The sequence below is a fragment of the Oncorhynchus nerka genome, linkage group LG26 (genome assembly GCF_034236695.1).
Source record: "Oncorhynchus nerka isolate Pitt River linkage group LG26, Oner_Uvic_2.0, whole genome shotgun sequence".
Lineage (NCBI taxonomy): Eukaryota > Metazoa > Chordata > Actinopteri > Salmoniformes > Salmonidae > Oncorhynchus > Oncorhynchus nerka.
Window position 1 is genome coordinate 36,021,557 of NC_088421.1, and position 26,625 is coordinate 36,048,181.

General features: G+C 47.8%; 1 protein-coding gene across 4 annotated transcripts in view; it reads right to left on the minus strand.

Moving 5' to 3' along the window:
• The window catches only part of LOC115125617 (platelet-derived growth factor subunit A-like), a 39,220-nt gene extending 15,399 nt beyond the window's left edge, over positions 1–23,821 (minus strand). For 2 of the 4 annotated variants that reach the window (XR_010461240.1, XM_065010577.1), the window contains exons 1-4: positions 22,984–23,804; positions 21,832–21,931; positions 13,098–13,223; positions 10,128–10,315 (exon numbers count right to left, since the gene is read on the minus strand). Coding sequence is in view for 3 of the 4 variants with exons in the window: in XM_065010577.1 (XP_064866649.1) it covers positions 10,128–10,315; positions 13,098–13,223; positions 21,832–21,931; positions 22,984–23,046 (477 nt within the window). In the remaining variant the exon portion in view is untranslated. Of the gene's footprint in view, positions 1–10,127; positions 10,316–13,097; positions 13,224–21,831; positions 21,932–22,983 lie in introns of all 4 variants that reach the window. The other 2 variants (XM_065010578.1, XM_065010579.1) reach the window with 2 other exon arrangements.
• Positions 23,822–26,625: the final 2,804 nt, after the last annotated feature.

The following is a 26,625-nucleotide window of genomic DNA, read 5'->3' on the forward strand; positions in this document are numbered from 1 at the left end:
TAGTGTAGTGGTGTAGTGTAGTGGTGTAGTGTAGTGTGGTGTAGTGTAGTAGTGTGTAGTGGTGTAGTGTAGTGTAGTAGTGTAGTGGTGTAGTGTAGTGTTGTAGTGTTGTAGTGTAGTGTAGTGGTGTAGTGGTGTAGTGTAGGGGTGTAGTGTAGGGGTGTAGTCTAGTGGTGTAGTGTAGTAGTGTAGTGTAGTGGTGTAGTGGTGTAGTGTAGTAGTGTAGTGGTGTAGGGGTGTAGTGTAGGGGTGTAGTGTAGGGGTGTAGTCTAGTGTTGTGTTCCCCAGCAGGGCTGGGCTCTGGGAGACTGATAAGCACAGCAAACAGAATGGGCCTTGACACCCTTTAAAGCAGGAAGAGTCACAGAACACATGCAACATGTAGGTAACTAACATCAAACAGACCACAACTGGGTTCAAATACTATTGGAAATCATTTTATATACTTTAGCTGTACTTTATTGAACTTGTAATGGAACCAATAAAAATGTCCCAAAAGTGCAAACCTGGCACTCAAGCAGGCTAAAGCAAACACTCAATGTATTTGAAAGATTTCAAATGTATAAAATTTGAACTCAGGTTTGATAGAGAGAAACAGCTTTAAACGCCGAGGGCGAGAGCAAGAGAGAGGATGAAGTCAAAGCAGAAGTTCAAAAGGGAGGACAGGAGACGAGGAGTGGACGTTAAAAGGAGGGATGGAAATGAAGAAAGAATAAAAAGAAATGTAAAAAAATGTTATTATTTCAGCAGATGATTTCCAGACGGTCCAGATCTGGCCCAAGTTCTAGAATCTGTCCAGCTTCATGGACTCTGGCACACAGTGGGTGACCCCCAGACACACGCACACACACACACACACACACACACACACACACACACACACACACACACACACACACACACACACACACACACACACACACACACACACACACACACACACACACACACACACACACACACACACACACCCTCACCATTTAGCAGAAAATCTGGGACCAAATCAAAATGAAAATACTTCACAGCTGCACCAACTTCAAACAGGGACCCCCTTCACTTCCCCTCTCCCCCCTCCATCCCCCTCATCCCTCTCTCACGTAATCCACAGGACGCCTCACACACACATTAATCACACTGACTGTATGGCCGTCAACTCGTCCCTTTATTTATGAAACACCCCGTAACCAGGTCCCACACGAGGACAGGCCCCGGCTAGTAGCTACTGCCTCCGTCCTGACTGCCTGCCTGATGAATGAGTGAAAGGAAGTGTGTGTGTGTGTGTGTGTGTGTGTGTGTGTGTGTGTGTGTGTGTGTGTGTGTGTGGAGGTCAAAAGGTCAGAGGAGGCTCCTTAAAGTCAGGGTCAGTAGAGACGTGTGGATCCTGCACCTATATCCTCCTGACCCTCTGTGGCCTCCAGCTTTGATCCAACAGGCATCAACACTTCATTACTCTGTGGCCTCTCTTCCCCCCAGCTCCCCTCAGTAGCACTCTCATCTCTCTACTGCTGCTGCCTCAACACTAATGGTCTTGTCCCAGGCAGCGCGTTAGGGGAGAACACACGGCACAGAGGAGTAACACACACACACACACACACACAGGCAGACAGGCGCAAGCATGTGCACGCTCGCACGCACGCACGCACGCACGCACGCGCACACACACACACACACACACACACACACACACACACACACACACACACACACACACACACACACACACACACACACACACACACACACACACACACAGGCAGACAGGCGCAAGCATGTGCACGCTCGCACGCACGCACGCACGCGCGCACGCGCACACACACACACACACAGGCAGACAGGCGCAAGCATGTGCACACAGGCGCACGCTCGCACGCACGCACACACGCACACACACACACACTCACACACACACTGTAAACGGGAATACTTGTTACACACACTCCCACAGAGACTGAGCCAGCCAGGCAGATGAGGTAACCCTCTCCTACTCCTAGTCTTTCTGATTGCTGGTCCATTACTCCCCAATGTCCTACTAGACTAGTGTTCTCTGTGGTCTCTTTTGTTGGAAGGGTTCTCTGTCTGAAGAGGACCCTCCCCAGAACGACCCCCCTTTTGAATTGTCAGAGAGAAGCCTACATCCTCCCCAGTCCTAGTGTCGTTGTCTAGCTGACGTTGCTCCAATGTCTGGGATATCCAAGACTAGTTAGTGGTCAAACTACAACTAAAAGAGGGAAGTGACAGCTCTATGCTCTGTCAGTCTGACTGACTGTTTGCTTTAGCCTGTGGGAGAACACACAAACACACACACACACACGCACGCACACAGTCCTCACTAGACCCTCTTGTCCTCAGATCAGGGCCTGCTTCCCAGAACCCCCTGTTGTTTTACAGATGACTGTATCTAACCAGCAGGCCCGGGCAAGCAGCACTGACGAACCTATCAGAACCCTGTAATGCAATGCAGTGCACCACAGCTCATCACCACAGCTGGGGCCTTGAATACACACACTCACACAGAGGGGAGTGAGGGAGAGAGAGAGAGGGAGAGACGGAGAGGGGAGTGAGGGAGAGAGAGAGAGGGGAGTGAGGGAGAGAGAGAGGGAGAGACGGAGAGGGGAGTGAGGGAGAGAGAGAGAGGGAGAGACGGAGAGGGGAGTGAGGGAGAGAGAGAGAGGGGGGGAGTGAGGGAGAGAGAGAGAGGGATGGACGGAGAGGGGAGTGAGGGAGAGAGAGAGAGAGGGAGGGACGGAGAGGGGAGTGAGGGAGAGAGAGAGAGAGAGAGAGAGAGAGAGAGAGAGAGAGAGAGGGAGGGACGGAGAGGGGAGTGAGGGAGAGAGGGATGGAGAGGGGAGTGAGGGAGGGAGAGAGAGAGGGAGGGATGGAGAGGGGGAGGAGGGAGAGAGAGAGAGGGACGGACAGAGAGGGGGAGGGAGAGAGAGAGGGAGGGAGAGGGAGTGAGGGAGAGAGAGAGAGAGGGAGGGATGGAGAGGGGAGTGAGGGAGCGAGAGAAAGAGGGAGGGATGGAGAGGGGAGTGAGGGAGAGAGAGAAAGAGGGAGGGACAGAGTAGGGAGTGAGGGAGGGAGAGAGAGAGAGGGACGGAGAGGGGAGTGAGGGAGCGAGAGAAAGAGGGAGGGATGGAGAGGGGAGTGAGGGAGTGAGAGAAAGAGGGAGAGACAGAGTAGGGAGTGAGGGAGGGAGAGAGAGAGAGGGACGGAGAGGGGAGTGAGGGAGAGAGAGAGGGACGGAGAGGGGAGTGAGGGAGAGAGAGAGAGAGAGGGACGGAGAGGGGAGTGAGGGAGAGAGAGAGAGAGAGGGACGGAGAGGGGAGTGAGGGAGAGAGAGAGAGAGAGGGACGGAGAGGGAGTCAGTGAGGGAGAGAGAGAGGGAGAGAGAGGGAGGAGGGAGAGGAGAGAGAGGGGAGAGGGGAGTGAGAGAGAGAGAGAGAGAGGGACTTTACTGAGAGGGGAGTGAGGGAGAGAGAGAGAGGGACGGAGAGGGGAGTGAGGGAGGGAGAGAGAGAGAGGGACGGAGAGGGGAGTGAGGGAGGGAGAGGGGAGTGAGGGACGGAGAGGGGAGTGAGGGAGGGAGAGGAGAGTGAGGGAGGGAGAGGGGAGTGAGGGATGGAGAGGGGAGTGAGGGAGAAGGATAAATAAGGGGAGAGTTATGGTAATGCTACGATGATGGAGCTGACTACTTAAACAGTCTCTGTATTTTTATTTATCTCATTCTATCTTTCTCTATTATTCCTCATCATCTCTTCTCTCTCTCTTTTTCTCATTCATGATCCCCTCTCTGTTTCTCTTCTTCTCTCATTCCCCACTCCCCCACTTTCTCTCTCTCTCTAATTCCTTTAATCCTTTGTTGACATGTCTGACCATTGAATTGCATCTACAGCAGTTCTACAATCACTGCCAGAGCCAGATCCTAATATAGCACACAGTACCATGGAGGGCTATTAGGCCGACTCCCCCTCTCATTGTCACACACACACACTGTCTGGCTTATCAGTAATGGACCAAACCACTGGAAAGAAAGAGAGAGAGAGACTAGATCTGCCACGATCCCCCCAGGCCAAGCCTATTTAAAGTTAGACTTGTTGATGACTTGGCCAGTGAATAAACCAGGCTTGTACAGCAGTAGGGCGACACAGACTCTTTACTGAGAGAAACATACAGCAGCAGGGCAACACAGACTCTTTACTGAGAGAAACATACAGCAGCAGGGCGACACAGACTCTTTACTGAGAGAAACATACAGCAGCAGGCCGACACAGACTCTTTACTGAGAGAAACATACAGCAGCAGGGTGACACAGACTCTTTACTGAGAGAAACATACAGCAGCAGGGCGACACAGACTCTTTACTGAGAGAAACATACAGCAGCAGGCCGACACAGACTCTTTACTGAGAGAAACGTACAGCAGCAGGGTGACACAGACTCTTTACTGAGAGAAACATACAGCAGCAGGGTGACACAGACTCTTTACTGAGAGAAACATACAGCAGCAGGGCGACACAGACTCTTTACTGAGAGAAACATACAGCAGCAGGGTGACACAGACTCTTTACTGAGAGAAACATACAGCAGCAGGGCGACACAGACTCTTTACTGAGAGAAACATACAGCAGCAGGGTGACACAGACCCTTTACTGAGAGAAACATACAGCAGCAGGGTGACACAGACTCTTTACTGAGAGAAACATACAGCAGTAGGGCGACACAGACTCTTTACTGAGAGAAACATACAGCAGCAGGGCGACACAGACTCTTTACTGAGAGAAACATACAGCAGCAGGGCGACACAGACTCTTTACTGAGAGAAACATACAGCAGCAGGGCGACACAGACTCTTTACTGAGAGAAACATACAGCAGCAGGGTGACACAGACTCTTTACTGAGAGAAACATACAGCAGCAGGGCGACACAGACTCTTTACTGAGAGAAACATACAGCAGCAGGGCGACACAGACTCTTTACTGAGAGAAACATACAGCAGCAGGGCGACACAGACTCTTTACTGAGAGAAACGTACAGCAGCAGGCCGACACAGACTCTTTACTGAGAGAAACGTACAGCAGCAGGGTGACACAGACTCTTTACTGAGAGAAACATACAGCAGCAGGGTGACACAGACTCTTTACTGAGAGACACAGACTCTTTACTGAGAGAAACATACAGCAGCAGGGTGACACAGACTCTTTACTGAGAGAAACATACAGCAGCAGGGCGACACAGACTCTTTACTGAGAGAAACATACAGCAGCAGGGTGACACAGACTCTTTACTGAGAGAAACATACAGCAGCAGGGCGACACAGACTCTTTACTGAGAGAAACATACAGCAGCAGGGTGACACAGACTCTTTACTGAGAGAAACATACAGCAGCAGGGTGACACAGACTCTTTACTGAGAGAAACATACAGCAGCAGGGCGACACAGACTCTTTACTGAGAGAAACATACAGCAGCAGGGCGACACAGACTCTTTACTGAGAGAAACATACAGCAGCAGGGTGACACAGACTCTTTACTGAGAGAAACATACAGCAGCAGGCCGACACAGACTCTTTACTGAGAGAAACATACAGCAGCAGGCCGACACAGACTCTTTACTGAGAGAAACATACAGCAGCAGGCCGACACAGACTCTTTACTGAGAGAAACATACAGCAGCAGGCCGACACAGACTCTTTACTGAGAGAAACATACAGCAGCAGGGTGACACAGACTCTTTACTGAGAGAAACATACAGCAGCAGGGCGACACAGACTCTTTACTGAGAGAAACATACAGCAGCAGGGTGACACAGACTCTTTACTGAGAGAAACATACAGCAGCAGGGCGACACAGACTCTTTACTGAGAGAAACATACAGCAGCAGGCCGACAGACTCTTTACTGAGAGAAACATACAGCAGCAGGGTGACACAGACTCTTTACTGAGAGAAACATACAGCAGCAGGGCGACACAGACTCTTTACTGAGAGAAACATACAGCAGCAGGGCGACACAGACTCTTTCCTGAGAGAAACATACAGCAGCAGGGCGACACAGACTCTTTACTGAGAGAAACATACAGCAGCAGGGTGACACAGACTCTTTACTGAGAGACTCTTTACTGAGAGAAACATGAAACATACAGCAGCAGGGTGACACAGACTCTTTACTGAGAGAAACATACAGCAGCAGGCCGACACAGACTCTTTACTGAGAGAAACATACAGCAGCAGGGCGACACAGACTCTTTACTGAGAGAAACATACAGCAGCAGACACAGACTCTTTACTGAGAGAAACATACAGCAGCAGGGCGACACAGACTCTTTACTGAGAGAAACATACAGCAGCAGGGCGACACAGACTCTTTACTGAGAGAAACATACAGCAGCAGGGTGACACAGACTCTTTACTGAGAGAAACATGAAACATACAGCAGCAGGGTGACACAGACTCTTTACTGAGAGAAACATACAGCAGCAGGGTGACACAGACTCTTTACTGAGAGAAACATACAGCAGCAGGCCGACACAGACTCTTTACTGAGAGAAACATACAGCAGCAGGGCGACACAGACTCTTTACTGAGAGAAACATACAGCAGCAGGGCGACACAGACTCTTTACTGAGAGAAACATACAGCAGCAGGGTGACACAGACTCTTTACTGAGAGAAACATACAGCAGCAGGGCGACACAGACTCTTTACTGAGAGAAACATACAGCAGCAGGGTGACACAGACTCTTTACTGAGAGAAACATACAGCAGCAGGCCGACAGACTCTTTACTGAGAGAAACATACAGCAGCAGGGTGACACAGACTCTTTACTGAGAGAAACATACAGCAGCAGGGCGACACAGACTCTTTCCTGAGAGAAACATACAGCAGCAGGGCGACACAGACTCTTTACTGAGAGAAACATACAGCAGCAGGGTGACACAGACTCTTTACTGAGAGAAACATGAAACATACAGCAGCAGGGTGACACAGACTCTTTACTGAGAGAAACATACAGCAGCAGGGTGACACAGACTCTTTACTGAGAGAAACATACAGCAGCAGGCCGACACAGACTCTTTACTGAGAGAAACATACAGCAGCAGGGCGACACAGACTCTTTACTGAGAGAAACATACAGCAGCAGGGCGACACAGACTCTTTACTGAGAGAAACATACAGCAGCAGGGTGACACAGACTCTTTACTGAGAGAAACATACAGCAGCAGGCCGACACAGACTCTTTACTGAGAGAAACATACAGCAGCAGGCCGACACAGACTCTTTACTGAGAGAAACATACAGCAGCAGGCCGACACAGACTCTTTACTGAGAGAAACATACAGCAGCAGGCCGACACAGACTCTTTACTGAGAGAAACATACAGCAGCAGGGCGACACAGACTCTTTACTGAGAGAAACATACAGCAGCAGGCCGACACAGACTCTTTACTGAGAGAAACATACAGCAGCAGGGCGACACAGACTCTTTACTGAGAGAAACATACAGCAGCAGGGTGACACAGACTCTTTACTGAGAGAAACATACAGCAGCAGACCGACACAGACTCTTTACTGAGAGAAACATACAGCAGCAGGGCGACACAGACTCTTTACTGAGAGAAACATACAGCAGCAGGGCGACACAGACTCTTTACTGAGAGAAACATACAGCAGCAGGGCGACACAGACTCTTTACTGAGAGAAACGTACAGCAGCAGGGCGACACAGACTCTTTACTGAGAGAAACGGAAGGAGAAAGAAAAAGAAAAAGGGAAAAATAAATAAAGTGCATTTAGCTCCAATACTGAAATACATCACGGCACAAGGTGGAAAGAAACACACAATGCGTTCTTTTCCCATCCCTCCGACCCTCCATCCCTCACATCTAGCACAAGGAAAACATCTTGGGCTGGCGAGACCTAGAGTTAGAGAGAGAGAGGACCCCATTCAGCTCTATTCCTAAAGACGGGAAAGAAAACATTTGGCAGGAGGAGACAATGTTCTTCACACCAAATATCCTGAATGGAGTCACCCCCGTCGGTTGACCTTTACCGGGATAGAGCCTCTCTCTCTCAGCTCCCTCCCTGGTCCAACACGGAAAAACCTCCCCACAAAACCACCGCCCACGGCTGGCTCCAGGGTTCCCCCCTGCTCCCTGTCCCTGTGTTGTGTGAAGAAAGCTCGTTGATCCAAGGGGGTCAGGAGGGGGACACGGAAGGCGACCACAAGAGAGGGCATTCTGAGACACTGTCCCAGACCCAACCCTCTGTCCATCTTCCACTCTTTCTCCACACCAGTCCTCATAACCCTCTCACTGAAAGCATAGCTTAACATTGTAGTGTTTTCCCCCTGGGCTTCTTTTAAGGAGTGGACAGACAGACAGAAGGACAGTGGGCTGTCAAGGAGACAGACAGACAAGCAAGCAGACAGGCCAGGTGAGGGCGAGACTACAGTGGAGCCCACTCAGACATCATGACTAAGCACTGCCATACCCACTGAGAGCCACAGTGGACCACTTGTTCCTCCCAGTCACTCAGTCCTCTATGGAGAACGCTAGACCACTTCTGCAACTGCACCCCAGATAGCCAATGTCCTGACACAAAATGGACGCCTATCCCTTTGAAAGCTGACTGACCAGTACTGCTGAGCCAGGAAACTGGTGATGGTATTTTAGTTATTATTCTGGCTAGCGGATATCGCGGCGCTATCTCCGAAGCTGAGGCCCTGGCATGGTGCAGCAGTGGAGGTTTGCATGACAGCTGATAACCATGTCTCTCCAGCATGTGACCAGGCAAGATCAGCACGATGGATAGAGTACAGCGATACTGTCTCATACACACACACATTCAAGAGATATTTAAGAACAGGATGTGCTCCTATGCTCCCCCTATTCGTTCCCAGCCATCCTACACCGCACAGTACTTTGCTTGCTTCCAGGATAGATAAACACACAGGGACCAGAAGCAGTAACAAGCTGAAGTGTAAATAGACCAGGAACACAACTGAAGTCAGCGGTGTCTCCTCTGAGGAGAAACAGAGGCAGGGGGTTTTCACACTAACAAGGGGTGTTAGTTACCGTAAAATACTGCTAGAACACCCCCCCAACACTCCTCTCTCTCTCTGCCTGCTTACAGGAACACAGGCAGAGAGTTGTGACAGGGGCTTGCCGGAATGGGACACGCAGGACAGTCAAGACACACAGATGGCAACTGGGCTTTACAACCTGTTTACCATACCATACACTGCTGTATTTCTGTCTCTCTCTGTCTGCTTCTATCTCTGTCGCCATATTTATCTCTCTGGCCTCTCTCTCTCTCTTTCTTCCTCCCTCTCTCTCTTTCTCCCCTCTCTCTCTTTCCCTCCCTCTCTCTCGCCTTCCTTCCCTCCCTCTCTCTCTCTCTCTCTCTCTTTCCTTCCCCCTCTCTCTGCCTTCATCTCTCTCTCTTTCTCCCCCTCTCTCTCTCTCTCTCTCTCTCTCTCTCTCTCTCTCTCTCTTTCCCTCCCTCTCTCTCATCTATCGCATCTCTCTCTCTTTCCTTCCCTCTCTCTCCCGTCTCTCTTTCCCTCCCCCTCTCTCTCCCCTCTCTTTCTCTCTCCTCTGTCTCATTCACTTCTCTCTCTTTCTCTCTCTGCTGGTGCTCCTTGATCTACCCTCTAGCTGTTGGCCTAGCTGTAGCCCTCTACCCTTACTCCCTCCCTCCCACCCAAGTCCCGTCTCTCCCTGCCTGGCACAGACACCCTGGACCCTCACCAACCAAGAGATGGAGGGAGGGAGGGAGGGAGGGAGGGGGAGGGAGGGAGGGGGAGGTGGCGTCGAGGGGGCTAAAACGGAGTGTGGGAGTATACAATACATTTTGGGAGAAGGCCAAATGCCTGGTGAAGGGGGATGGAGACATAGACAGAGGGAGGGAGGGAGGGAACATGTCCTAAGCACTTCTTTTGTACTTAATCAACCTGCATGATTTACTGTACACTTACCCAAGTGAATGGGAGGAAAGTGTGTGTGTGTGTGTGTGTGTGTGTGTGTGTGTGTGTGTGTGTGTGTGTGTGTGTGTGTGTGTGTGTGTGTGTGTGTGTGTGTGCTTAGGGTCATTGTGTGTGTGCGTGTGTGAAAACTGCATTCCTCTCTCACCTTAACGGTGCGGTGGTGCCTGCGTGAGGGGTGGCAGCGCATGTTGCTGGTGTTGCAGCATCCAGTGCACCTCTTGACCTCCACGCACGGCGGCCATATCAGGAAGTTGGCAGCCGTGGGGTCCACCTGGCTGCGCGGGATCTCATAGATCACCGTCCGCGTCTTACACACCGCAGGCACCGCCTCCTCTGGAGAGAGAGGGGGGGAAGAGAGACAGAGGTGGGGGGAGAGAAAGAGAGGTACTTAGATATACACTCAGATGCTTTTTAATGAAACTATGTAGTACAGCTAAGCAATAAGGCACGAGTGTCACGCCCTGGTCGAAGTATTTTGTGTTTATCTTCATGTATTGGGTCAGGCCAGGGTGTGGCATGGGTTTTTGTATGTGGTGTGTTTTGTCTTGGGGTTTTGGTATGTATTGGGATTGTAGCTAGTGGGGTGATCTAGCAAAGTCTATGGCTGTCTGGAGTGGTTCTCAATCAGAGGCAGGTGTTTATCGTTGTCTCTGATTGGGAACCATATTTAGGCAGCCATATTCTTTGGTTGGTTTGTGGGTGATTGTCCTTAGTGTCTTTGTTCCTGTTGCTGTGTTAGTTGACACAAGTATAGGCTGTTTCGGTTTTCGTTACGTTTATTGTTTTGTAGTGTTTTTTTGTATTGATTCGTGTTTACGTTTTTTGATTAAACATGGATCGCAATCTACACGCTGCATTTTGGTCCGACTCTCCTTCACCACACCTAGAAAACCGTTACAACGAGGGGATGCGGTATATGGCCAATATACCACGGCTAAGGACTGTTCTATATTGGAGATATACCACAACCCCCCCGAGGTGCCATATTGCTGTTATAAACTGGTTACAAACATATTTAGAACAGTAAAAATAAATGTTTTGTCATACCCCTGGTATACTGTCTCATGTTTTGTCATACCCCTGGTATACTGTCTCATGTTTTGTCATACCCCTGGTATACTGTCTCATGTTTTGTCATACCCCTGGTATACTGTCTCATGTTTTGTCATACCCCTGGTATACTGTCTCATGTTTTGTCATACCCCTGGTATACTGTCTCATGTTTTGTCATACCCCTGGTATACTGTCTCATGTTTTGTCACCCCTGGTATACTGTCTCATGTTTTGTCATACCCCTGGTATACTGTCTCATGTTTTGTCATACCCCTGGTATACTGTCTCATGTTTTGTCATACCCCTGGTATACTGTCTCATGTTTTGTCATACCCCTGGTATACTGTCTCATGTTTTGTCATACCCCTGGTATACTGTCTCATGTTTTGTCATACCCCTGGTATACTGTCTCATGTTTTGTCATACCCCTGGTATACTGTCTCATGTTTTGTCATACCCCTGGTATACTGTCTCATGTTTTGTCATACCCCTGGTATACTGTCTCATGTTTTGTCATACCCCTGGTATACTGTCTCATGTTTTGTGAGGACCCCAGGAAGAGTAGCTGCTGATTTTGTAGCAGCTAATGGGGATCCTAATAAAATACCTAAAATACCAAATATACCACGGCTTTCGGACAATCAGCATTCAGCGCTCGTTCTACCCAGTTTATAATGGTTGTTAGATGCTGTATCATTGAACTGGCTAGAAGCTGGAAGCAGTACATTGGTTTTCTGACCATCGGACGATACACTACTTTCAGAACGTATGCTATTCTTTTCTTTTACCCCTACACACACTCAGATCTCTGAGCACCCTTAAGTATGTCGTCTACATCACTGATCACTGATTCAGGATCAGCTCCTAACCACATTCAAACCTTAACCAGCACTAAAGGCTGATCCAGGAAGATTCACAAAGGAAAAGATGACAAATCCACATAAAGAGACGTGACCTATGACCTGAGGAGTTTGGGTAGTAACTGAGTGAGTGGAGACTCTAGAGAAAGACTGCTCCTTTGTTCTGCTCTAATGCAGCTAGATTAGGCCAAACAGCCTGTCTGCATGTAGGGATTATGATAAAGGACATGAATAATACGACTGTTTCTAAGGGTGCTGGCACCAGTGGAGGCTGCTGAGGGGAGGACGGCTCATAATAATGGCTGGAACGGAGCAAATGGACTGACACCATGGAAACCATGTGTTTGATAACATTCCAGCCATTACCACGATCCCGTCCTCCCCAAGTAAGGTGCCACCAACCTCCTGTGACTGGCACGTATATTCAAACAGCAGGCAAGGCATGACCAGCCCTTCATTTGAGACGTGATGCCCTGAGAAGCCTGTGGTGTGCTCCAGAAAGAATAGAGTACCGAGTACAATATGCCACCATTATACAACGAGGCTGGTGCGCGTGCACACAGTACAGTGAGTGACTGCTTGTTTGGATGCCAACAACATCTGCAGTACTACTCATCCTCTTGGTATGGTACATCATCTAACCAGGAAGAACCCATAGTTACAGGCTGTAACTAAGGCCCGGAGACTTCTTGTGTGAGGAGTACCTGAAGAGTGGCTTAGTGGGCTAATGCAGTCATATGGAAGACCCGGGTTCGAACCCCGTCCGTCACACATCCCTACAAGCGACACACTAGGCTCCTCTCCAGACCTCTATCAGAGGATACCTCTACCCGCGTGGCACTCTCCCAGGTAATACAAGTCAAGGCCCGGCGAGTTGAGACATGAACACTGAATGCCTGGAATTTCCTCGCTTAAGGATACTTTTTTCTCCTCCCGACATGTGTGTCTTAGATCTACACGCCACAGTCAATCATAGGCTCCCCTAGACCAGTGACCCCTCCCTTTCCTCACCAGCGATGATCTCCCATGAATCCTAGGGTAAACGTTTGGTAGATAGACGTCTTGTCTTCATTATAAGTGCCTCAGGAAACACAACCTAACATCATATCCATTCATTGTCATGCCTTGGTTCAAACGTAGCCTGTGTGTGTGAACCCTGTATCGTGTTGTAATGTGATGATGGTGTGGCGTTGCAGACCTACCAACGCTCCTCTTGCGTCGGCTGTGTATCTGTGAGCTCTTCAGGTCTGAGTAGCCATGCTGTTGGGAGTAGTTCTTATGATGCTTCTGCATCGGCTTGGTCTCCTCGATGACCTCATTTTCCGCACCTCGTCAAAACAGAAGGCAGCCGTGTTAATGCAATGTCTCGACACACACGCACGCACACACATACACAGTCGCAGACACTCACGCCCACACACACAAACACACGGACACACACACAGTCGCAGAGACTCACTCATCCACACGTACACACGCACACACACGCACACACACACACACACACACACACACACACACACACACACACACACACACACACACACAGAGAGAAAGGAAGCTTACTCAACCAAGCAAGTTCACCCCAGTTTCACCACTCAAGCCTACATTAATGACACTTTACAAGCCCACTGGAGCTTAATTGGAGGTGAATTACATTGTGGTACAAGTGGCTAGTGTGGTCCTCACCTAAAGACTGCGTCATTTCCTCCATTGATGTTTTATGGAGCCTGCTTCTACACAACAAACATTCCTAGTCACCGGCTTAATGAGTTAAATGAACCGCCTTTATTGGCTTGGCAGACGGTTAATGATGTCATACCTCGACAATAATCACCATCATCATCGTTGTTCGGCTGCAAAACAGTCGACCACAAGCCTCCTCCAGTAGAGTAGGGGTTACAGCAAACATGATCTAGATAGTGTGTTTCAAACCATGCAAGACCTTAATATACACACTGAAATGAAATGCTTCTAAATAGTGCCAAATAGGGTTCTTTGGCTTGTTCTTTGACTTAAAAACCTGTATGGTTCTTCAAACGGTACTACAAAGAACATTTAAGATTGATGCAGGTTCTTTATAGAACCATAGCAGATCCCTTGTTGGTGCTATATAGAACCCTTTCCTAAGGTTCTATACAGAACCATTAATCAAAGGTTTTATTTAGCACCAAAAAAGGGTTCCGCTATGGTTACAACCCATTTTGGAGCTATACAGAGCCCTTTTTAAGGTTCTTTATAGAACCTTTATGGAGAATGGTTCTATAAAGAACCTTCATCAATCTTAAATGTTCTATGTACTACTGTTTGAAGAACCACAAATGTTGTTATTTTGGTTAGCCATATTATATTGTTTGAATCCCATAGGTGTTATTATTGTGGTAATTGACAAGTTGGATCAGGTGTTCTAGGCCTGGAACTGCTGGGACTCGCTGAGGGGAAAAGTGAGAACTGAGGTAGACAACAGTTCTCAGTTGACATAAGGCCATATGTGAGTCTTTCACAAGGCACCGTCACTGGACATAACGTAACGTCATCACAACACAGGTGATATCAACTGGAATAACACTCTCACTCACGGTTGTACAAAATGAGCTGTGAGCAAACCATGCCCCGAAATATTCTAATGAGCCACCACCCCTACATTTTAATTATCACTAACAGAGAAACCCTTTTCTGAACTGCAAAGAATCATCGAAGGGCTCAATGGGTCCATTGAGTCCTTATGGTTCCACATAGAACCATCACCCTTCCAAAAGAACCTTTGAGGAAGCCTCTTTTCTTAGTGTGTAATTACATGCTCAGTCTTATTCACCCATTACTAACACAGTGGGAGGAGGGGGAGACTTTCACAGAAGGAATGCAGCGGCTACAGTTGAGTCACACAGGTGGCCATCTTGTAATGTAAACCAAGGTGGTCGTTTCACAGGTGGTCATCAACCCCCATCAGCCAAGTAGTCTAATTAGTGGTTTTACATCACTATTTATAGGAAATGTTTGCTTAAATGTTGACTTTTGGCAGAAAGTGTACAATTACGTTGAGTGCAATTATGTTTAGTCATGGTGCCACAGTACAGTGCAGGGCTGTTAGCTAACTGAACGCTAACAGTTTACTGTAGCTAGCTCACCTTATTACAGTCATGGTGCCACAGTACAGTGCAGGGCTGTTAGCTAACTGAACGCTAACAGTTTACTGTAGCTAGCTCACCTTATTACAGTCATGGTGCCACAGTACAGTGCAGGGCTGTTAGCTAACTGAACGCTAACAGTTTACTGTAGCTAGCTCACCTTATTACAGTCATGGTGCCACAGTACAGTGCAGGGCTGTTAGCTAACTGAACGCTAACAGTTTACTGTAGCTAGCTCACCTTATTACAGTCATGGTCATCTGATAATCCCAGCTTGTTTTGGTCCCCACCCAGAGTATGCATTTTATTATAGGATCTGGTGCCAAAGTAACACACACTCATGGTACAGACCGCAAACACACACTCATGACTGACGTGCGCACACACACACACACACACAGCAGTAAAACGATAAAGGGCTGTTCAGTGGATCAGGGAACAGAGGCTGGACTGTCCAGAAGCTTTCTGAGACACTGTTTACAGATCAGGTGGGTCCTCTCTCTGGTAGCCCACCTGTTCAAGGGACACAACCCCATACCTGTTCACATATACTGAACACACACACACACAACGGAAACCTAAACACACACACATCAGAACTCAACTCACTATGCTCATAACAACGTAAAGCCCAGAGTCAACCATTAGACAAAGCCTTCAGGTAAACACACGGACTTCACTTACAGCTCCTTTGTGCTATAGATGAGACGTTTGAAAGGCTTTTCTTCTCCTGTACAAGGTCTATATAAACCTCTGTTTGCTTATTTATTTACATCTGTATGCTGCATTTCGAGGCCTTGTCAAGCCTAAACATTGCCCAGGCAGTGGGAAGAGAGAGAGAGCGGGCCTTTGCTTCTGCCAGCTAGTCAGTCATTTACATTCGAGTCATTTAGCAGACCCTCTTATCCAGAGCAACCACAGGAGCAAATAGGGTTAAATGTCTTTTTTCACCTAGTCGGCTCTGGGATTTGAACCAGCTATCTTTTGCTTATAACAGCTAGGGTACCTACCGTCCCAGTCAGACAGCTGTGACCCAGAAAAGATTTCCCTCCCTAGAGGAAGTGATTCATGTTTACCTGCTCTGCTTGGGAGCCCAGTCTCCCTGCCTTTTAGCCCAACACAAAACCTATAGGTATCACTGTGTCAAGTAGGCTCATATACACTAAGGCACACAAACACACACGCTAAAACATGCATGCACGCATACACGGACACACACACATATGCACTCAGTCAGACACACAAACATGCACGCATGGACACGCAGGACGTGCAAGCACACATTCAGACACGCACACTAACACACACACTCTGTCCTGTCTGCCCTCCTGTCAGTGAAACAGGTTGTGACAGCTGCCTGATGTCTCCACCTAACAACCTTTTAATGCTTTGGGTCACTGACAGAACTCCCAGCCTGCTTCTCTTTCTGTCTCTCTCTCACTCGCCCCTTAACCTTTCTCCGTTTACCCTTCTCTCTTCCTCCATCCCTCTTTCTCTTGCTCTCCCTCTCTTTATCTCTCTCTACCTTTCCCCGTCTCTCTCAATCCCTCTCTCTCTCCCTTTTTTTATCTCTCTACCCGCTACCTCTCTACCTCTCAACCCCCCTTAATTTCTCTCTATCTAGTCTTCCCCTTTCTCTCTCTAGGTGGGAAGGGAGGGAAGGAGAGGAGGAGGCAGGCAGGGAGGGAGGGAGTGAAGGAGAGGGGGAGGCAGGCAGGGAGGGAGGGAGTGAAGGAGAGGGGGAGGCAGGCAGGGAGGGAGGGAGTGAAGGAGGGGGGGGGGGCAGGCAGGTTGGGAGGGAGGGAGGGAGGGAGGGAGGGAGGAAAGGAAGGATAGGGGGAGGCAGGCAAGGAGGGAGGGAAGGAGAGGGGAGGCAGGCAGGCAGGCAGGCAGGCAGGAGGGAGGGAGGGAGGGAGGGAGGGAGGGAGGGAGGGAGGGAGGGAGGGAGGGAGGGAGGGAGGGAGGGAAGAAGGAAGAGAAGCAGGGAGGGCGTCACGGCAATGGACACTGGGAGGAGACAGGCCATGTCAGAGCGGCTGGAGAGAGAAAAGGAGACACCATATAAAGGAGTCCTTTATGGACTGACTACTGCTTTTTCAGCATCACAAAAGACCTTTCTGTTGTTTTCCTTTCTACATGAAGAAAGCAGGCTGGGAGAGAAAGAGAGAGGGAGGGGGAAGGGAGGGAGATGGATGGACATAGTGATTAGAGCGAGAGAGGGAGAAGGATAGATGGAGACGGGGGAGAAGAGAGAAACGGATATGGATAGACAGAGAGAGAGGCAAGCATGAAGACACAGAAGCAGACTGAATGAGCAAGAGAGAGAAAGAAAAAAGAAAGGAGAGAGAGGAAGAGAAAGACAGTAAACAAGACAGACAGAGAAAGATATAATGCTACCTCTGTAAGGAACCCCCCTCCTCCTCTCTCCTGTCTACTCCAGGTAAGGTTTAGGTAAAGGCTTGTTGGTAATGACACGCCTGCTGCCTGCAGCAGCCTTCTCAGTCTCAGCCATAAATCACACTGTCTCTGATGACTCCTAAATTACTCACTCTATTAGCTAGGAGACTGACTCTCTCTCTCTCTCTCTCTCTCTCTCTCTCTCTCTGTCTCTCTCTGTGTCTCTCTCTCTCTGTGTGTCTCTCTCTCTCTCTCTATGTTTGACTCCCCCTTTCACTGTCAGCATGCTACCTGCTGACACAACACTTCTGGACCTGTTTTCATAAAGTATCTCAGAGTAGGAGTGCTGATCTAAGATCAGTGTTGCCTTTCCTACTCTGAGACATCTTATGAATACAGGCCCTGTGTCACGACTTCCACCGAAGTCAGTCCCTCTCCTTGTTCGTGCGGCATTCGGCGGTCGGCATCGCCGGCCTTCTAGCCATCGCCGATCCACCTTTCATTTTCCATTTGTTTTGTCTTGTCTTCCCACACACCTGGTTCCAATTCCATAATTACATGTGGTGTATTTAACCCTCTGTTCCCCACATGTCCTTGTCCAGAATTGTTTATTGTAAGTGTATGTGCACGTTATGTCTGGCGCACCAAGGGGTTCTGTCCCATTGTATCTATTGTTTTTGTTCACTGTGATTTTTATTATGAAACTGCACCGTTGTAACACAGTCTTTGCTCTCCCCTTGCGCCTGACTTCTCTGCCTCCAGTAGGCACTCCTCACACCCTGGTCATGGAGAAATGGAAATGGTTCTTCCTGTGAGATAGTGTATCAGCCCACTGAGCACACGCGTCAGGCGTGAATCTGGGTCATCGGAGTAGGAATGCTGATCTAGAATCAGGTCCCCCATTTCCATATAATCTTATTAAAAGGCAAAGACTGATCCTAGATCAGAACTCTGAGAAGCTTTGAGAATACAGGCCCTGAACTGTTGCCAACTGTAGGTAAACAGGCAGAGCAGAGCTGTAGGTTCAGGTTGTTGTTGCACAACCTTTTCCTGTAGAGTGAAGTGCAGCCAGGAATACAGGCTACAGATACTCCACCTCTCCACCTCAGGCCTCATGTCAGGAGTCAGGTTCCCCTTTCTGTCAGTCCTTCAGTATAGACAGATAAGAACAGGCCAGACCAAGAGGCTGGGGAAGATGAGAGGAGAGGGGGAGAGGAGACTGGCTCCAGGGGGGACAGGGGGGCGAGACTTCAGCAGGTCATCTCAGCTGTCACCCTGTCTGAAGAGACCATCGCCTTGCTGACTGCTCTTCACTGACTCCCTGACATACACACACAAGCGCATACACGTGCATGTTCACACACACACACACACACACACACAAACACGCACACACACACACAAACACGCACACACAATCACCCTCCCGTCCACCATGGACCTCCTACATGCCCCTGAGGCTGCTCTCAACACTGCAGGAGGCTCTCAACACTGCAGGAGGCTCTCAACACTGCAGGCTCTCAACACTGCAGGCTCTCAACACTGCAGGCTCTCAACACTGCAGGCTCTCAACACTGCAGGCTCTCAACACTGCAGGCTCTCGACACTGCAGACTCTCGACACTGCAGACTCTCGACACTGCAGACTCTCGACACTGCAGACTCTCGACTGCAGACTCTCATCACTGCAGACTCTCATCACTGCAGACTCTCATCACTGCACAGACCCATATAAAACACACGCCAAGACCAGATAAGCCCTGAAGGTCTCCTTCTAAATGACACTGACACATCCCTCCCTTCTCCAAAAGTTGAAGAGGGTGAGAACTCCTATCTGTCAACAAGGTATAAGAGTTCAAGAAGTGGCTAGGGGTTAAGGGTTTAGGATGCAATGGTTGCAACATATGCCATGGGACAAACAGACATAGATAACTGACAGTTCTCTCTCTCTCTCTCTCTCTCTCCATCTCTCTATCTCTCTCCATCTCTCTCTCTCACCCCCCTCTACTTTCTGACAAGCAGGACCCAGTCCCGTGTACAGTCCCTCTCCCCTGTAACTAGCTTTACTGTCCTGCCATTCACAACAAAAGCTCTGAAAATACACCTCTGGCTGGCGTCTAATGGCCAATGGCCTGTCTGGCAGCCTACTGGCCCATCAGGCAGTCTGTTGGCCTCCAGGCAGACATTTTCTTCCCCTCGACATCATTGCATGTGTGACAGAAAAGCACAAAATGAATACTGCCATGTTGTGTATGCTGGTAGTAATAATCAGGCAGGTAACAGAACACATTCCACTGTTTGAAGGGAGGCATTTCAATTCAATTATAAACACATCCTCTCATGCTAAGGCTAGCTGCTAGAACCAGCCCTACTGAGACCTATTTCAGACTCCACTCAGTCCAACCGATATGATGACGAGCTGAATTGTGGAGGAAAAGTCCTTTCATAATGTAGGCCTGCTATATTCCACATGTGCTGTGTTTGTGTGTTGTGATAATCTAATGAAATGTTATTGCTATGTTGATCTGATAGGAGACACAAGACAAGTTTAACCATTGGTGATTCAATAAAGTTAACTGAATTTGCCAATAGGAAATGTGGATAAAACAGACAGACAACATCAGTAATAACATATATGCAACTATGTCTAATGATAAAATGACCAATGACATAGGCCTGTATCTGTACCCCAACATAGGTGTGAGTGATGTAATGAACCCTGTATATAAGTCAAACCAAAGAAAAGCCCATTGGCTATTTAATTAGTGAATAGGAGCAAATGTTTCTTGGAGCAACAGTACCAACATGAATCATATGGTTAATAGTAATCATAGTTGGCATATGAGCTAGACCTTCCATTACCAACACAGGTGTTTAAAAAGCCAATTATATAATTATCCATTTCCATCCACAAGACAGACTTGGGGAAAGCCCAGATTTGATATATGGCGGGTGGCCTGTGTAAATAGAGGCTCATGTGAACTCAAACAGTTTGTGCCAGCGCACCCTTGTAACCAAATCTCCCCTTCAAAAGAGCCAGAGACAGACAGCTGCTCTCGACAAGAGACAACCACCTCCAAGGAACACCCCATGCGCCTATCCGTTTACAGCCACCGTTCAACGCGCCGCATGCGCCTATCCGTTTACAGCCACCGTTCAACTATTCAACGCGCCGCATGCGCCTATCCGTTTACAGCCACCGTTCAACGCGCCGCATGCGCCTATCCGTTTACAGCCACCGTTCAACGCGCCACATGTCCCTATCCGTTTACAGCCACCGTTCAACGCGCCGCATGCGCCTATCCGTTTACAGCCACCGTTCAACGCGCCACATGTCCCTATCCGTTTACAGCCACCGTTCAACGCGCCGCATGTCCCTATCCGTTTACAGCCACCGTTCAACGCGCCGCATGCGCCTATCCGTTTACAGCCACCGTTCAACGCGCCACATGTCCCTATCCGTTTACAGCCACCGTTCAACGCGCCGCATGCGCCTATCCGTTTACAGCCACCGTTCAACGCGCCGCATGCGCCTATCCGTTTACAGCCACCGCGCCGCATGTCCCTATCCGTTTACAGCCACCGTTCAACGCGCCGCATGCGCCTATCCGTTTACAGCCACAGCACCCTGAGTGCCATAAAGCCAGCATATTGTGGGTGACAACTGCTAAATAGAGTCCGGGAAAATAAATACCGAGGTGAAAGTCCACCTTCTATGTCACATGTGTACACTACAGAGTCAGACGCGACTTATCTCCCGCTGGTGTTTTCGTTATCAGTTCCCAAGTAGGATGCACCACTTGGCCTTCCCTCTTCCCTGGCCTCGAGTACAAATCCGGGAACATTTCCTCCACGAGACCCTGCCTTAACACGCTCCCGTGTCGTTGTTGTTTGTTTGTCTGTTTTCAATGAGCTAATTAAAAAGACCCAAATGACTACATATAATCCCCGACAAATGTCTCCAGGCCGAGCAGCGGGGCACATAGCCTTTTACGCGCTCGGCGCCGAGAGCAGCTTGACCAGTCAGTCCATTCATTTCATAGCAACAGTTATTGAAGAAGCATGCTGACTGGCTGCTGAGATCCCAAGGTAAGATTGATACGGAGAGCACCACAGGCTCCGGCACCTTCCACTCAGTGAAACAAGAGAATAACTAAAACATGCATTTGCTGCTCCTGAACACTATCCAATCGGTATGCCCAAATAATGTCTGCTGCGTCTGGGCGACCTTCATACATTCGGTATCATCGTTCTTTCCCCTAGTCAATTTTATGACACCGTTCTAAGTGACTTATAAATACAAGTAAACACCTTTCTGGTATCGCCCAGTGCGACAGATTGGGGTTCGAGCAAAGTTCAGTGGAATGGAATCACAGTTCGTGTGCGTGAAAGTATCAAGAGACAGAATTTACCTACGGGGGCGTCTATCTCGGAGTCCAATAGCCGCTGGAGGTCGCTGATGCTGTGGATTTCGCTGTGGGACAGTCTCTCTATCAACTCCTGCGGGACTTCCTACACACACACACAATCAAGACAAAACGATTACAATGAAGATTAAAGACACACGTGGACTGTAAAAGAACGCATACATTTGCGTCAGTATCTATTATTGTCTTATTAATGCAGGTTAATGGAGAGGAAAAATGACGCAAAGGTGTGCCCATTACAGCATGCATGTTCGGCTCTCTTGAGTCTTGTTCATAGGCCGTCCGCTACACTTGCACTTGTGACTTGTTGCGGATACTAGGTTTCTCTCTCAAGCTGGAAGGAGTGTTCGGCCTCACAGCGACAGAGCCTAGGCTATTTATATATCCCAAGTGCGGTTCCCATGAAAGCGTTTGGCTGGCTGAACCATAACGTTGTCACAGTTGGTTCACGCATAAACAGATTTGGAAACGACCGCCAAAAATAAGTCAAATATGTTTCTTGGTGCAGTTACAATGCTTGTTTCTGAAAGCGTTCTATGCAATGCATTCATATAGCAAGTGGGGTGGTGCTGATATTGCAAAACATTTGTGTCGCCTTAGGGCTACAAGTTCGCTTCTTGTTTGTTCGTTTTTTAGCAGATTAAATAGCACACAAAAAAATCAAATAGGCTTTTATGACTTAATATGCACAAAGTCAGCACAAAATGGTTGAGAAAGAACATTTTAAATATAAATACAAGTAGACCTAATATGTTTGCAAAATCAAAATAACGTATATCCAAAATAGCCTAGGGCTATGCACTTTGTGACAAGTACCTTATTACTCAATTGTTAAGTCTATAAATAGTTGTGTCCCACAACTTGTAAAACAACATGCAACAATGTCGACTGCTGGCAAGCAAAGCCCCTTCTCCAGAACAAATGGGCGCTAAGGACAGCACCAGGACCCCGTAGTCCCTAGACTACCCTCTACCCATTCACCCCCACGCTCAACCCCGCAAAACGACCCCCCGCGCCAGCAAGACAGTGACAGCGAGAGAGAGAGCATGCCCTGTGCCTGACTGTAGCCTGCCACCATGGCTAGTCTTATTCAAACCTGTAGAAAGTGGTTGCGAAAAGCCCTTATGTCTATCATACCTCAGCAACAGCATTCAGCAGGTACGATGTACAGAGCAGGAAGTAGCAAAGTACAGGTCTCATTTCCCTTTAATTCCGATTTCCCCCAAAACAAGAAAACGTCTCCTGCTGTAGGAGCCGCAAAGTCGCTCCTGCCCGCGGATGATCAAGAACCATCCCTTGGGGAGAGGAACATGTGAGTAGTCCCGTTCAGTCGCCCGCGGTACAACTCCTAAACACTTGTTTGTGGAACTGTGCGGATATCTGAAGTGCTTTGAAGTAGGGTAGTTGACTGCAATGTAATTCACATTCGTGCGCGTCCGCCACTCCGAGCCCTCTCTCCGTGACAGAAGTAGAGCAGACAAAAGGACATGGCTGGCTCCTTAGACGAGTTGAGCAGTAAGGCAATCCCAACAGAAGACCTTGGCAATCATTGCACTTGTTATCGACCCCCCACGAACGAATAACTTGTTAAGTCTTCTTCAGAGGCTGGAAAACATGTGTAACAGTTTCCCTTGTTCTCAAATATTTCGAGTACTATACCCCAAAAATATTATTTATACAATGAACATGAAAAACCATGACATTTAAATATTTCAACAACAAAAAGTGCGTCTTTTTTTAAATGGTACAATCCCAGGTTTAAGTCCCGTAAATGAAAACCAAAAATAGAGAGGCGGAAATAGCTCTGTAAAAAGTTGTCCGTGTGTTCTATCCAGTGAGTGCTTAGCTTGCAGTGGGGATTAGAGAGCTCGACAGGTCCGTCTCTGTGTTGGACTCTGGAGTGAATAAAGTTTCGAGCGCACCGGAGCCGCTGAATATAGTGAGCTCGAGCTGTGGGAGTTGGGTGAGCCGCGTGCCCGATGCGCCTCCCCTCGCGCTCCGGTGGTACTCTCCCATCAATTCACTAGGCCAGGGAGCTGGTTGGTTGGCGGATGATTTAAGAATATATCCTCCTCTACCTCCTACCCCCACCCATGACGTCACCTACAAAAAAACACACGTATAGGCTATTGATTTAGCTACATATTAACAAACTACATCTAAAATAAAGAATTGAACATAATAAAATATATATATTTAATGATGATGAATATGATAAAGCCCATGCCTTTGACCATCACTCATCTTCCTTATGATACACAGACAGTAACCAACTGTTACAACACCTCTTAACAGTATCATGCATGAGTGATCCATTTAACAAACTTTTATCCAAGCCTATGTCACTCAAATCATCAAATCAAATGTTATTTGTCACATGCTTAGTAAACAACAGGTGTAGGCTTAATAAGAATAGCAAAAATCACTGAAGCTGGAGACTCATATCTCCCTCTCTAACTTTAAGCACCAGCTGTCAGAGCAGCTCACAGATCACTGCACCTGTACATAGCCCATCTGTACATAGACCATCCAAAGACCGCATCCCCATCCTTGTATTTTTTTGGGCTCATTTGCACCCCAGTATCTCTACGTGAACATTCATCTTCTGCACATCTATCACTCCAGTGTGTAATTGCTAAATTGTAATTATTTTGCTACTATGGCCTATTTATTGCCTTACCTCCCTTATCTTACCTCATTTGCACACACTGTATATAGACCTTTCTATTGAGTTATTGACTGTACGTTTGTTTACTCCATGTGTAACTCTGTGTTGTTGTTTGTGTCGCACGGCTTTGCTTTATCTTGGCCAGGTCGCAGTTGTAAATGAGAACTTGTTCTCAACTGGCCTAAAGGGGAAATGTAAAATTAAAATAATAATAATCATGTCTGAGAGTAAGACCATTATTGAGAGTAAGGCCATCAGTGTAAAGGCCCAGTGCAGTCACAAACATCATTTCCTGAGTTTTACAGTGGGGCAAAAAAGTATTTAGTCAGCCACCAATTGTGCAAGTTCTCCCACTTAAAAAGATGAGAGAGGCCTGTAATTTTCATCATAGGTACACTTCAACTATGACAGACAAAATGAGAAAAAAAATTCCATTGTAGGATTTTTAATGAATTTATTTGCAAATTATGGTGGAAAATAAGTATTTGGTCAATAACAAAAGTTTATCTCAATACTTTGTTATATACCCTTTGTTGGCAATGACAGAGGTCAAACGCTTTCTGTAAGTCTTCACAAGGTTTTCACACACTGTTGCTGGTATTTTGGCCCATTCCTCCATGCAGATCTCCTCTAGAGCAGTGATGTTTTGGGGCTGTTGCTGGGCAACACAGACTTTCAACTCCCTCCAAAGATTTTCTATGGGGTTGAGATCTGGAGACTGGCTAGGCCACTCCAGGACCTTGAAATGCTTCTTATGAAGCCACTCCTTTGTTGCCCGGGCGGTGTGTTTGGGATCATTGTCATGCTGAAAGACCCAGCCACGTTTCATCTTCAATGCCCTTGCTGATGGAAAGAGGTTTTCACTCAAAATCTCACGATACATGGCCCCATTCATTCTTTCCTTTACACGGATCAGTCGTCCTGGTCCCTTTGCAGAAAAACAGGCCCAAAGCATGATGTTTCCACCCCCATGCTTCACAGTAGGTTTGGTGTTCTTTGGATGCAACTCAGCATTCTTTGTCCTCCAAACACGACGAGTTGAGTTTTTACCAAAAAGTTCTATTTTGGTTTCATCTGACCATATGACATTCTCCCAATCTTCTTCTGGATCATCCAAATGCTCTCTAGCAAACTTCAGACGGGCCTGGACATGTACTGGCTTAAGCAGGGGGACACGTCTGGCACTGCAGGATTTGAGTCCCTGGCGGCGTAGTGTGTTACTGATGGTAGGCTTTGTTACTTTGGTCCCAGCTCTCTGCAGGTCATTCACTAGGTCCCCTCGTGTGGTTCTGGGATTTTTGCTCACCGTTCTTGTGATCATTTTGACCCCACGCGGTGAGATCTTGCATGGAGCCCCAGATCGAGGGAGATTATCAGTGGTCTTGTATGTCTTCCATTTCCTAATAATTGCTCCCACAGTTGATTTCTTCAAACCAAGCTGCTTACCTATTGCAGATTCAGTCTTCCCAGCCTGGTGCAGGTCTACAATTTTGTTTCTGGTGTCCTTTGACAGCTCTTTGGTCTTGGCCCATAGTGGAGTTTGGAGTGTGACTGTTTGAGGTTGTGGACAGGTGTCTTTTATACTGATAACAAGTTCAAACAGGTGCCATTAATACAGGTAACGAGTGGAGGACAGAGGAGCCTCTTAAAGAAGAAGTTACAGGTCTGTGAGAGCCAGAAATCTTGCTTGTTTGTAGGTGACCAAATACTTATTTTCCACCATAATTTGCAAATAAATTCATTAAAAATCCTACAATGTGATTTTCTGGATTTTTTTCTCATTTTGTCTGTCATAGTTGAAGTGTACCTATGATGAAAATTACAGGCCTCTCTCATCTTTTTAAGTGGGAGAACTTGCACAATTGGTGGCTGACTAAATACTTTTTGCCCCATTGTATATATATTTCCACACTATGAGGTTGGAATAATACTGTGAAATTGTGAAAATGATGATAATGCACTTTTAGTGTAAGAGCTGTATGAAATTTCACCATTTTGGTGGGATGGAGTTTTGGCCTGCCTTGTGACATCACCAGGTGATAAATGAGTTATTAGACCAATAAGAAAGAGAGTTCCAAACCTTTTTGCCAATAACAGATCATTTTCTGTTT